Source organism: Ranitomeya imitator, chromosome 7 (genome assembly GCF_032444005.1).
Source record: "Ranitomeya imitator isolate aRanImi1 chromosome 7, aRanImi1.pri, whole genome shotgun sequence".
Lineage (NCBI taxonomy): Eukaryota > Metazoa > Chordata > Amphibia > Anura > Dendrobatidae > Ranitomeya > Ranitomeya imitator.
Window position 1 is genome coordinate 176,212,935 of NC_091288.1, and position 13,801 is coordinate 176,226,735.

Sequence of the window (13,801 nt, forward strand, 5' to 3'; positions counted from 1 at the left end):
CGCTGATACCCCATATGTTGGGGTAAACCCCTGTTTGGGCACACGGGAGAGCTCGGAAGGGAAGGAGCACTGTTTTACTTTTTCAACGCAGAATTGGCTGGAATTGAGATCGGACGCCATGTCGTGTTTGGAGAGCCCCTGATGTGCCAAAACAGTGGAAACCCCCCAATTATAACTGAAACCCTAATCTAAACACACCCCTAACCCTAACTCCAACGGTAACCCTAACCACACCTCTAACCCTGACACACCCCTAACCCTAATCCCAACCCTATTCCCAACTGTAAATGTAATCTAAACCCTAACCCTAACTGTAGCCCCAACCCTAACTGTAGCCCCAACCCTAACCCTAGCCCTAACCCTAGCCCTAACGGGAAAATGGAAATAAATACATTTTTTTTATTTTTCCCTAACTAAGGGGGTGATGAAGGGGGGTTTGATTTACTTTTATAGCGGGTTTTTTAGCAGATTTTTATGATTGGCAGCCGTCACACACTGAAAGACGCTTTTTATTGCAAAAAATATTTTTTGCAATACCACATTTTGAGAGCTATAATTTTTCCATATTTTGGTCCACAGAGTCATGTGAGGTCTTGTTTTTTGCGGGACGAGTTGACGTTTCTATTGGTAACATTTTCGGGCATGTGACATTTTTTTATCGCTTTTTATTCCGATTTTTGTGAGGCAGAATGACCAAAAACCAGCTACTCATGAATTTCTTTTGGGGGAGGCGTTTATACCGTTCCGCGTTTCGTAAAATTGATAAAGCAGTTTTATTCTTCGGGTCAGTACGTTTACAGCGATACCTCATTAATATCATTTTTTTATGTTTTGGCGCTTTTATATGATAAAAACTATTTTATAGAAAAAATAATTATTTTTGCATCGCTTTATTCTGAGGACTATAACTTTTTTATTTTTTTGCTGATCATGCTGTATGGCGGCTCGTTTTTTGCGGGACAAGATGACGTTTTCAGCGGTACCATGGTTATTTATATCTGTCTTTTTGATCGCGTGTTATTCCACTTTTTGTTCGGCGGTATGATAATAAAGCGTTGTTTTTTGCCTTTTTTTTTTTTTTTTTTCTTACGGTGTTTACTGAAGGGGTTAACTAGTGGGACAGTTTTATAGATCGGGTCGTTACGGACGCGGTGATACTAAATATGTGTACTTTTATTTATTTTTTTTTTATTTAGATGAAGAAATGTATTTATGGGAATAATATTTTTTTTTTTCATTATTTTGGAATATTTTTTTTTATTTTTTTTTTTACACATTTGGAAAAATTTTTTTTTACTTTTTTACTTTGTCCCAGGGGGGGGACATCACAGATCAGTGATCTGACAGTTTGCACAGCACTCTGTCAGATCACTGATCTGACTAGCAGCGCTGCAGACTTCACAGTGCCTGCTGTGAGCAGGCTCTGTGAAGCCACCTCCCTCCCTGCAGGACCCGGATCCGTGGCCATCTTGGATCCGGGGCTGGAGCAGGCAGGGAGGGAGGTAAGACCCCCGCAGCAACGCGATCACATCGCGTTGCTGCGGGGGGCTCAGGGAAGCCCGCAGGGAGCCCCCTCCCTGCGCGGTGCTTCCCTGCACCGCCGGCACATCGCGATCATGTTTGATCGCGGTGTGCCAGGGGTTAATGTCCCGGGGGGGGGGGGGGGGGGGGGCCGTGACCTCTCCTGGCACATAATGCCGGATGTCAGCTGCGATAAGCAGCTGACACCCGGCCGCAATCGGCGGCGCTGCCCCCGTGAGCGCTGCCGATCGCTATGACGTACTATCCCGTCCAGGGTCAGATAAGCCCAGGGCACCTTGACGGGATAGTGCGTCTAAGGTCACAGAGGGGTTAATACAAACAATGTTGACAAAAACAGGGTAAGGATGGTCTCTCCAGTCTCAATACCATACTGAAAGGGAAGCTACTGGAACAGCCACATGGAGATGAAATCAAGACATCAGGGCACATTTGAAAAACAAAGTATATTAGCTTTCCATTCTAAGTACCGTATTTTTCAGACTATAAGACGCATCGGACCATAAGCTGCATCTAGGTTTTAGAGAAGGAAATTAGGAAAAAAATTGAAGCCAAAAATGCATCAATTCCTTACTTAATATCCCCTATCCTGGTATATATGGTCACCTCATCCCCATCCAGATACACATGGGCCCTTCATCCCTATTCTGGTATGCATGGTCACCCCCATCCTGGTATGTATGCCCCCTCATCCCTATCCTGGTATGCATGGCTCCCTCATCTTATCCTGGTGTGCATGTCCCATGGGTGTAGAATGTGGTGAATATTCATTTCTCTTAAGTAGCAGCACACATGACCGCCGGCAGCTGCAGGAAGGCTCTAGCTGACACTCTACTCGCTATTAAAGAGCAATGAATACTCACTGCTCTCCATGCACACAGTCCTGGCATGCAGAGCAGTGAGTATTCCAGCAGCTCCCCTTCGGTTTGCAAGCAGGGCATGATGTCACTGCCATGTGGGGACGTCATGGCAGCATAAAGCAGCTGATGGCATTGGAACAAGACGCAGTGAGGGAGCGCCGGGAAGGTAAGTGTAATGGTTTGGGTCTTTTTTTTATTGTTTTATGATGAGGCCATGCATACCAGGATTGGGGCCAATCATACCAGGATATTTTTGGAGGAAAAAATGCGTCTTATAGTCCAAAAAATGCAGTAATACGATTCAAAATAAAGACCAATTTTTTAAAACTCACGTACTTAAAGTGGTTGTCCTCCGCAGCAGAAATTTTCAGCAAGCACAGCAGATTGCAAGAAGTGTGTAGCATACACCCGGTTAGGATTTGGCTCTGCTTGCTGGTTTGTGTGGTCATTACATGACTGCAAGTACGGGAATGCAATACCTGTGGTCATGTGCCCAGTAGCTTCTTACCCGCAGAAGAACATAGAGAGAACAAGGAGAGAGGAGGGTGAGATGCTAATGGGCACTTCATTGTGTTAGGCTCACCTAGTGAGGTGGATCCTCTAAGCCACAGGTCTGGGTGGGCACAAGGACCCCAGGTGCTAGTCTAGTCCAGCAAGCATGAAAGGTACATGGGAAGCAAGGAATTGGCACATTCAGGAATCTCAGGAGTGGCAGGGCCGATAGTGGAGCCCAGAAGTGATGGAAGAAAAGCATAGAATGCACAGAAGGTGGAGCACACCAAGTCGAAGTCTAGAGTCTCAATCCCAAGACACAGGTGAGTGTGTCAATTGGCCATAAATAGGTCTATGGAGATGATTTCATTGATCCACGATGGGCAACCTGCAAATCCTGATGTGGAGCACAACAGAGAGCAGTGTACCCAGGAGCAGGGAGTGGAGCCCAAGATACCCAGAACAGGCATGTAACACACTGCATGTACACAAATCGTATACTTATGGTCACAAAACAAACACTTGACCCAACCAGAAGAGTTAAATCCCAACAGTGTGTGTGGTACACATTAGGATTCGGCAAGCTGTAGCGTTTGGGGAAAAAAAATTGCACTAAGCTGGATAACGCCTCTAAGATAAGGAAAATAATTAAAAATAAAACGAGCTGGAGTAACACAGCACTGCTCAAGAATAGAAAGAACCCAGAGTATAAGCATTCATTCATGACAAATTGTGCCAACACGCGTTTTAGCACTGAACCACTAAAAAGCCATCACTTGTAAGGGAAAGGCACTTTACAATTGATAAGTCCACCGGGTTATATGGATGGCACTGTCATATGAGACTGCGCAGGGCTGTACATTGTCAGCTGACTAACTGCACAAAAACATATACCGTGTGCTACACTTTGTGGCAGCAATTGTAATTGAGTACAGTCTGCAGCGATATCCTATAGAGATAGAAAAATAGGTATACTGATGTATACTCGCATGGCAAAGACTGAACACGCATTTTTCCGGAATACGGGCAGGTGAGTAAAGTCCTATTTGCAGCGTGAGGAGCTTTTCTCGGGGCACACACTAAGAGTAGGGATCAGCCGCAATGTGCATGAAGCCTGAGCCACTATTCACACAGCTCGAAAATGACTTGTTTCAGATCTCACATTACGGCTAGGAATGTGATCGGCTGGAAAGGTCATTTTAAGCTGCTAAAGCTGCAAAATAAATTATGATTACTTACAGTAATGTTCTTGTTCTCTCCTTCTCATGCAGAAATGAGACTAAATGAAAAGTTTGGACAATGAAGGTAATGTGTTTGAATTACCTAGAAGAGGAGGATGAAGAGTGCCGGCTTTCTGTTTGCTTAACAAATCAGGTCTTCAATCTTTCCATTTAATGGGCAGATTACGGAACAATGAGTAACAAGGTGAAAATGAAAAATTAAAGCCAAATTGCTGACTTTAGTGCTACAAGGTCTTATTTATAAAGGTTTCCAATTACTAACAGGAAAAAGCAGCTCCTGGACTTGTAGCCATTAATAATTGAGACCACTATCTCGCCATTACCATTTTTCAAGATAAGACGAGGCTGCACCACAATGTAATTAATTGAACAGCAGCTAGGAAACACAATTTATTTACAAGGGACGATCCTTTAACCGTGTGTTAACATTCCTGACAGAGCCAACCTCGGCTGACACACACTTCTCACCATTCATTAAGTGTTAGCAATGGGAGATGGGACTGAGGGCATCTCCGCGAGGAGCACCTGACAGACCTTTCTGTACCGAGAACCCCCCTCCATGGGTGCAAATGTGCACTGTAAGCTCATCTCATACCATTGCTGTCAGTTGTTCTTCCATCATGATTTGCTTCGGTGCATATATATATATATATATATATATATATATATATATATATATATATTTACATAGAGTGGCATGTAAAATTTTGGGCACCCCTTGTCAAAATAACTTTTTATTGTGAGCAATTTAACAAGTTGAAGCTAAAATGATCTCTAAAAGGGCTAAAGTTAAGGATGACACATTTCCTTTGTAGTTTAGGAAAATATATACCGTATATACTCGAGTATAAGCCGACCCGAGTATAAGCCGACCCCCCTAATTTTGCCACAAAAAACTGGGAAAACTTATTGACTCGAGTATAAGCCTAGGGTAGAAAATGCAGCATTTACCGGTGAATTTCAAAAATAAAAATAGATGCTCCATACCGTTCATTATTGCCCCATAGATGCTCCATATACAACTGTGCTATATAGAATGCTCTGCACCGTTGATTATGGCCCCATAGATGCTCCTTATAATGCTGTGCCCCATATATGCTCTGCACCTTTATGGCCCCATAGGTGCTCCTTATAATGCTGTGCCCCATATATGCTCTGCACCTTTATGGCCCCATAGGTGCTCCTTATAATGCTGTGCCCCATATATGCTCTGCACCTTTATGGCCCCATAGGTGCTCCTTATAATGCTGTGCCCCATATATGCTCTGCACCTTTATGGCCCCATAGGTGCTCCTTATAATGCTGTGCCCCTTATATGCTCTGCACCTTTATGGCCCCATAGGTGCTCCTTATAATGCTGTGCCCCATATATGCTCTGCACCTTTATGGCCCCATAGGTGCTCCTTATAATGCTGTGCCATATATGCTCTGCACCTTTATGGCCCCATAGGTGCTCCTTATAATGCTGTGCCCCTTATATGCTCTGCACCTTTATTACCCCATAGGTGCTCCTTATAATGCTGTGCCCCTTATATGCTCTGCACCTTTATGGCCCCATAGGTGCTCCTTATAATGCTGTGCCCCATATATACTCTGCACCTTTATGGCCCCATAGGTGCTCCTTATAATGCTGTGCCCCATATATGCTCTGCACCTTTATGGCCCCATAGGTGCTCCTTATAATGCTGTGCCATATATGCTCTGCACCTTTATGGCCCCATAGGTGCTCCTTATAATGCTGTGCCCCTTATATGCTCTGCACCTTTATGGCCCCATAGGTGCTCCTTAGAATGCTGCTGGTGCTGCCATAAAAAAAAAAAAAAATCACATACTCACCTCTCTTCTCAGGACGCCGGCGCTTTCAATAATTACCTGCTCCTCTGCGGCTCCGTCTCCAGCACTGACGCTCAGCAGAGGGCGCGCACTGACTACGTCACAGCGCCCTCTAACCTGAGCGTCACTGCTAGAGGACGCTGCAGACGGAGCCGGAGCGAGGAGCAGGTAATTATAGCGCTGCGCACCCCTTACCTGCTGCAGCGCGGTCCCTGCAGTCCCTGGCTTCTCCGGCGCTGCAGCTTCTTCCTGTAATTGAGCGGTCACATGGCACCGATCATTTACAGCAATGAATATGCGGCTCCTCCCCTATGGGGGTGGAGCTGCCTATTCATTTCTGTAATGAGCGGTGCCATGTGACCGCTCAGTGCAGGAAGAATCTGCAGCGCCGGAGAAGCCAGGGACTGCAGGGACCGCGCTGGGAGCAGGTAAGTATGATTACACAGCCCCCGCTCCCCCTCCCCTGCTGACACCCGGGTATATGACTCGAGTATAAGCCGAGAGGGGGACTTTCAGCCCAAAAAAATGGGCTGAAAATCTCGGCTTATACTCGAGTATATACGGTATATATTGTAAAATTTTTTCCATTTTAAAAATTACAAAAAAGAAAATGGGCCGATGCAGAAGTTTGGGCACCCTGCATGGTTAGCACCTAGTAGCTCCCGCTTTTGAAAGTATCACAGCTTGTAAATTCTTCTTGTAGCCAGCCAAGTGTCTTTCAATTCTTTTTTGAGGGATTTTCATCCATTCTTCCTTGGAAAATTCTTCCAGTTCTGTGATATTCATGGGACATCTTACATGCACTGCTGTTTTGAGGTCTAGCCACAAATTTTCAATGATGTTCAGGTTAGGGGACTTTGAGGGTTATTGTAAAACCTTCACTTTGCACCATTTGAGGTAGTCTACTGTGGATTTTGACATTTGTAGAAGTCATCCTCTTTTTAACTTCAGCTTTTTTACAGATTGTGTTGTTTGCATCAAGAATTTGTTGAAATTTCATTGAATCCATTCTTCCCTCTACCCGTGAAATGTTCTCCGTACCATTGGCTACAGAACAACCCCAAAGCATGATTGAGCCACCCACAAGCTTAAAGGTTAGAGATATATTTTCCTGAAATTCAGTGCTTTTTTTACTCCACACAAACCTTTGCTCATTGTGGCCAAAGAGTACTATCTTAACCGCATTGGTCCACAGGATTTGTTTTCAAAATGCATTAGGTTTGTTTAGATGTTCTTTTGCATACTTCTGATGCTGAATTTTATAGTGAGGATGCAGGAGAGGTTTTCTTCTGAAGGCCATATTATTACAGGTTTCTCTGAAAAGTAGAACAATGTACAACAACTCCAGAGTCTGGTAAATCTTTCTGAGGGTCTTTTGCAATCAAGAAGGGATTCTGATTTGCCTCTCTAGCAATCCTACGAGCAGTACTCACTGAAATTTTGCTTGATTTTCCAGACCTTATCTGGACCTCCACTGTTCCTGATAACTGCCATTTCTTAATTTCATTTCAAACTGAGAAAAGAGAAACTTGAAAAAGCTTTTCTATCTTCTTATAGCCTTCTCCTGCTTTGTGGACCACCACCATTTTCATTTTCAGAGTGCTAGGCAGCTGCTTAGAATAACCCATGACTGTTGTATTTTGGCACAAGGTTAGAGGTGGCTAGGTTTTAATAAAGCTGGGAAATTTGCATCAACTGCCCTTTCCTAACGATGATAGTAAACAAGCCATAACTCTAACAGGTTAATTAAGGTCTGAAACCTTGTTCAAAATTATATTAGCACAGAAATATCCAGGGGTGCCCAAACCTTTGCATAGGCCCATTTTCCTTTTTGTAATTTTTAAAATGTAAAAAAGGACAATATATTTTATGTTTTTGCCTAAAATACAAAGGAAATGTGTAATCTTAACCTTTAGGCCTTTTAGAGATCATTTACTCTTCAGCTTGCTTAACTGTTCACAATAACAGTAATTTTGACCATGGGTGCCCAAACTTTTACATGCCACTGTACATACGCACACAGTGTATCACAGTGAGTACAGCCATCACATTATCACATTTTTGTAAATGTGGTGTGCCCTCTAAATAACTCAACCCACAACAGTTAATATGGAAACCGCTGGCAACAAAAGTGAGTACACCCCCTAAGTGAAAATGGCCAAATTGTGCCCAAAGTGTCAAAATTTTGTGTGGCCACCTTTATTTTTAAGTACTGCCTTATCTCTCTTAGGCATGGAGGTCAGTAGAGCTTCACCAGTGGCCAATGGAATCCTCTTCAAATAAGTTTATGTTGGTCTCAACAGAGCATAGGATATCGCCTTAGTCTGCTTGTCTTCAGCAAGCTGTTTGTGGGCTTTCTTGTACATCATCTTTACAAGAGGCATCCTTATGGGACAACAGTCATGCAGACCAATTTGATGCAGTGTGTGGCGTATGGTTTTAGCACAGACAGGTTGACCGCCACCCCATTAACCTCTGCAGAAGTGCTGGCAGCACTCATACGTCTATTTTGAAAAGACAACCTTTGGGTATGACGCTAAATTCTTTGGTCAACCATGGCGAGGCCTGTTCTGAATGGAACCTGTCTTGTTAAACTTATGTATGGTTTTGCCCACCGTGATGCTGCTCAGTTTCAGGGTGTTGGCAATCTCCTTATAGCCTCGGCAATCTTTATGTAGAAAAACAATTGATTTTTTCAAATCCTCAGAGAGTTCTTTGTCATGAGGAACCATGTTCAAAGTATGAGAGAGTGTGAGAGCGATGACACCAAAATTTTCCATTCACTCCTGAGACCTGGTAACACTAATGAGTCACATGACACCAGGGAGGGAAAATGGCCAATTTGACTATTTTCACTTAGGGGTGTACTCACTTTTGCTGCCAGCGGTTTTGACATTAATGGCTGCTTGTTGACTTATTTAGAGGGCACCAAATTTACACGGTTATACAAGCTGTACACTTTACAGTATATACTTTTATACTTTACATTGTATAAAAGTATATATATATATATATATATATATATATATATATATATATATACGTATACACACGGTATATCACAAAAAAAAAGTACACCCCTCATATTTTTGTATATATATATATGTATAATTTAGAAGATCCAGTATAGCAGTAAGTCTGTCAATGTTATCCATCTGCATTTTCCTAGCAGATTACACAAATTCCATTTTTTACAATGCCCTAATCATTAAAGTTGAGCAAAAAGATTTGATGGGCGGTAGTCCATTGCTGTCAGACCAGAGCCTTTGTGAATCACCATCTTCCCAGCACCTTTTCAGATGTAAAAGCCAGGCAAGATAGTCATCGTTTTGGCATGATGCATGCATGATGTCTTGCCAGGTCTACTATGCAGAAGACGCACCGGGATGCTGGCAGGTAGAAGGTTCGCAACGCTCTGCTCCGGCAACTATAAACGACTTATGTGGCCACCGGACCAGGGTCCTAAGAATATTTTTGCTCAACTCCGCTAACAGATTTTTGAGTGTTCCTTTTTGAGGAGCGCACCGCTACTCTGCCTCTCAACTTCGTATCGGAAGACTGAGAGATCAGACCGGCAGCATGATGGCGACGCGGTCCGAACTCTGCTCTCTTCCAGGCTCCAAGCAGGGGTATCATCTTTCCCTGCGGCATGGGAGAAGTGCTGGGGCACCGATGATGGCCACCAAACGATCTGCTCACCTTCAGAGCGCAGCAAGATAGCATCGTCTATATCAGTCATGTCAAATTTTTCTTCACCGAATACAGATTTGACCTCAGAACTGAGAATTTTGAGAATGAATGATCAATTTTGGCAGAGAAAGAACCAGGTCTCCCTGATAGAATACATTACAGACGTCACTATTTTTAAGTGTCCTATTGATTTATACAATAAAAATTAACCCGACGGTTACTCTTGAATTAGGAAGTAATGTTTAATGCGGTCCCTTATAGCCGGTAGCCAAAAAACCCCTGTAAAAGCTCGAACGTTGGGAGTTGCCTCAGATTTCTTGTGATCTCCTATGGAAAATTTCTGTGGCCCTGTACGTTCATTAATTTCTTTATTTCTTTTTTTTTCCTGTTATCTCACTTCTATATAAACTTTGTAAACTGTCTTGAACCGTAAGGCGGAGACTTCTATTGGCTTCCTTACAAAGGATATCATTAGAAGGGCTCTGTTACACGAGTGCAGTCCCATTATTTATCAGATTGCACAGTGTTATTCAAAACACTCATCCACTCAAATTACCGTATTAAAAATGATTAAAGTTAATATTACACCATCATGTAATGTGTTATCTGAGCATGCTCAAGTGCTAACCGAGGTCTTCAGTGTGCTCGAAAAATGTGTTTGAATTCCCACAGCTGCATGTTTCACAGCTGTTCGACAGCCACAACATGTGCAGGGATTTTCTGTCTGTTACACAATCCCTACATGTGTTATAGCTATCGAACAGCCGCGAGACATGCAGCCGTGGGGTCTCAAGCATATTATTTGAGCCCGCCGGAGACACTGGGTTAGCACCAGAGCATGCTCAGATAACATCTTATCCGAGCACGTTCGCTCATCACTAATACGGACCCCTCTACTTTACACCATTTTAATTTATAGGATTTTTTTTCCTATTTTCTACAGTCTAAACCTGCGGAGCACCTTAGTGTACGGCGCGTTTTATTTTGCCTCATTAACTAACTAGAGCCCCTTACTAAGACTTCTTTTTGCAGTGAATTGTAGCACTGAGCAGTTTTCTCCCCAGCAGCATTATTGTACAATTCATTACAATGACATATTACTCCAGCGTTTTCCTTACCGTCATTTTGCCCCTCTTTCTTCAGCATCTGCACCGCGCCGACATACTTCTTCAGCTGCACCTTCAATACCTCGTTTTCCCTGTCCAAACAGAACGGGAACACAATGCATCATGCTGTCATTGTACAGGATTTATAGTGCGGCGCCGGTAATGCAAACATTTCTGAAATAACAGGCAGATGATTGTAATATTTAAAGTGCGCCAATTATCTCCACATAAGGGGGCAGCCACTAGCGCACCGGCCACCGCTCACACCAACAAAGCCCATAAATCAGCAAGTGTCACTCCGGCTCGCAGGGAGTTTCAGGTGTAAGATATAGGAAAGGAAGGCTCCTGTTACAAAGACGAGCTGACAGGTGCATTTACATAGTAAAGAAAGTTAGACATGTGCAGGATACATACATAACGGGCAGTGATGATTAATGTAATAGCTCTGATATTAGCAATGTGCGCAGGCGGCGGCTGTATCTGGGAGCAGCGAGAGGAACACACTCCATTGTAGGAATAGATGGCAATATACGTAACCTAAGGCTATGTTTACACGTTGCGTTTTTGATTCTCTCCTTTTTTTTCTACAGGCTCTGTAGGCAATAACTTGGCCATGAAAGTCAATGAGTCAGTGAAAAAAAAAATAAAAACGGACTGCACTATCCAAGTGCAGTAAGATTTTCATGGACTGTCAGAATGGAGAAGCTTCTTCTCCACCTTCTCATCCAAGAAAATCGGAGCACACTATGATCACACTCCGATTAGCATAACTGGCCTGATTCTCCGGGATGAGAAGCAATACGGAGGTGTGACCCTAGACGTAAGGGAACCATCAGCAAGCGTTAGGCTGCAAACCTGTTGTCCAGGATGGTGATGGCATCACGAAGATGATCTTCTAACTTTCGGAACATTCAGCATAACAGAGAAAAATAACTTTGAATCTTCTATTCAATTGGGTGGTGAAGCTGGGCTTCCAGCCAAGCTTTCCGGTCACCCTCCCGGCTAGACTGACATCTTAAAGTTCGGATACGACCTCATAAGCCACCTCCTTTAGCAATGGCAGATGTGTAAATGTAGATGAAGCGGCAAATCTACCTCCAATGCACGCGCAGTGTTGATCAGGGTGTGATGGACCATCCGGTGTGGGATGTCAATCAAGCCAGGAGGACTAGCGGAGTCTGACAGTTCTGGAAAGCGGCCAGCGACTTCTCAGCGCTGGTTGAATGCAGCATTCAAAGTTGTTTTTCACTGTTTTGCTTAATTTTCCAGAATATAGATCGTCATTGTGAACCAATCACCATCATTGATAACAGGTCTGTGGCCGTATAGGGGACTAAATTCTGCTGACAGATTCCTTGTCATCTTGTAGCAAATGAACCTTAGGGGGTCCATGGTACAGGGCTAAGCGATAAGTATGGGGTGATAATTCTGGCTTAACATTGCCTAGAAATATTGCTGTGGACAGCCAAAACCTTCGAGTCAAGCTGATAACGTAAACTAACATTCCCTATAAAGTCACATTATCACATAATTTGTTTTAACTTTTTATTGAACCCAGAGCATAAGTATGCAATACAACAAAATAATACAAACACATACTGTGCATGTGTAGTTTTTGATGTTCATAGAACACGTAATAAGTCACAACTTTAGTCTTATATTAGAATGAATAGCAGTAATTGCACACTTCCAGGTTGGGATCAATTGACATGGTTGGCAAGTACGCAGATAGGGTATATTACCCTTTGCATCCTTCCGATAAGGCTAGAGGTCAAGCAGAGCCTAAGAGTATCAACAGTTAAGAGAGAGGCACACTGAGCTCCCTATACTTTAGAAAACTTTTCCATGCAACCCTTATTTTTCAGAATTTTTTTTTTTCATTTTTGCACAACAGTGTTTATAATTTTTTTTTCCATTGGCTAAGAGATGAGCGTCTGTCCTCCATCCACAGTGGGCTATCGCTTATGTGCAAGAAATAGAGTTTGTCAAAAGAAGATGTCAGTATGATGTAGCTCTATTGGTTCACCCAGAAGGCCCAAGAAGCAGACCTCTAGTGTATGTAGAAAAAGGGCCATGGTGATATCCAACACTCCCAAAAATGATGCGACACTTCTAAAAATGACTAAATAGAAGATGCTATGTGTCAAAAATCTGCATTAGTCAACATACATCGGTAGCATCTGTTATGTAATAAGCTTCACATTTTCTGCAATCGTTGGGGAGATAGGCAACGCTGATGAAGGAAGTAGAGTACATTGCAGGAGAAAGATGTAAGGAGGACTCTAGAACCTCGTCCCATTACTTGGGAGATAATTGTGGAATTTGGAAGCTCGACTACTCAGCTTGTTTGTGTAAAAGCGATTTGTGCTCCCAACAGGTATACACTGTGGTTAACGAAATTTTATACCTATGGGATCCTGAAAGGAGATTATGCCTGTTACGGGAAAATGTAAGATTGGATGATCAGTGTTGGGGATCCGGCCATGGAGGTGATGCATTTGTTGGGCCTATTGTACATTGTAGTATAACAACTTCAAAAAGGATAATGATGTCATATATGAAACTTTAGGCTAATCTACATTTTAGCAGAGATAATTAAATGTAGAAATCCCCCTCTCTATATATGCCCCAGGACATACAGACATTACAGAAGAGCTCCTTTTTCTGAGGAGACCTCTGTATGAGCTGGGAAGGAGAGCAGATCTATAAGAGGTACGGTAATTATATTCTGGGAGATCTAAGCTGTCCTTGTTTTACATGGACATTAATTTACGTGATTCTCTAGCAGCAACCAATGGGGTACTGGGAGCAGTAATCAGAGTAATCAGAGAGTAATCAGCGGATAAACTTTTTTTTGCAGGGTTTGGGACTTTTAATTTTTTTCCAGATGTTTTTCTTGGGTATTTTCCTTTCTTTGGTTGGAAATCAGTCGTCATTGCAGAAATAAGACTTTCTATAAGGACTTTTTTGATCTACCTTAAAGAGTTAATTCCAGACAAAACCTAAAATCTTTGTTTTGCCAGAACTTCTGATGCTCACT

General features: G+C 42.9%; 1 protein-coding gene across 3 annotated transcripts in view; it reads right to left on the minus strand.

Moving 5' to 3' along the window:
- Window positions 1–13,801, minus strand: part of SNX29 (sorting nexin 29) — a 597,835-nt gene that overhangs the window by 418,452 nt on the left and 165,582 nt on the right. For all 3 annotated transcript variants that reach the window (XM_069734084.1, XM_069734083.1, XM_069734082.1), the window contains one exon: window positions 10,774–10,853. In XM_069734084.1, coding sequence (XP_069590185.1) covers window positions 10,774–10,853 — 80 coding nt within the window. The remainder of the gene's footprint in view (window positions 1–10,773; window positions 10,854–13,801) is intronic.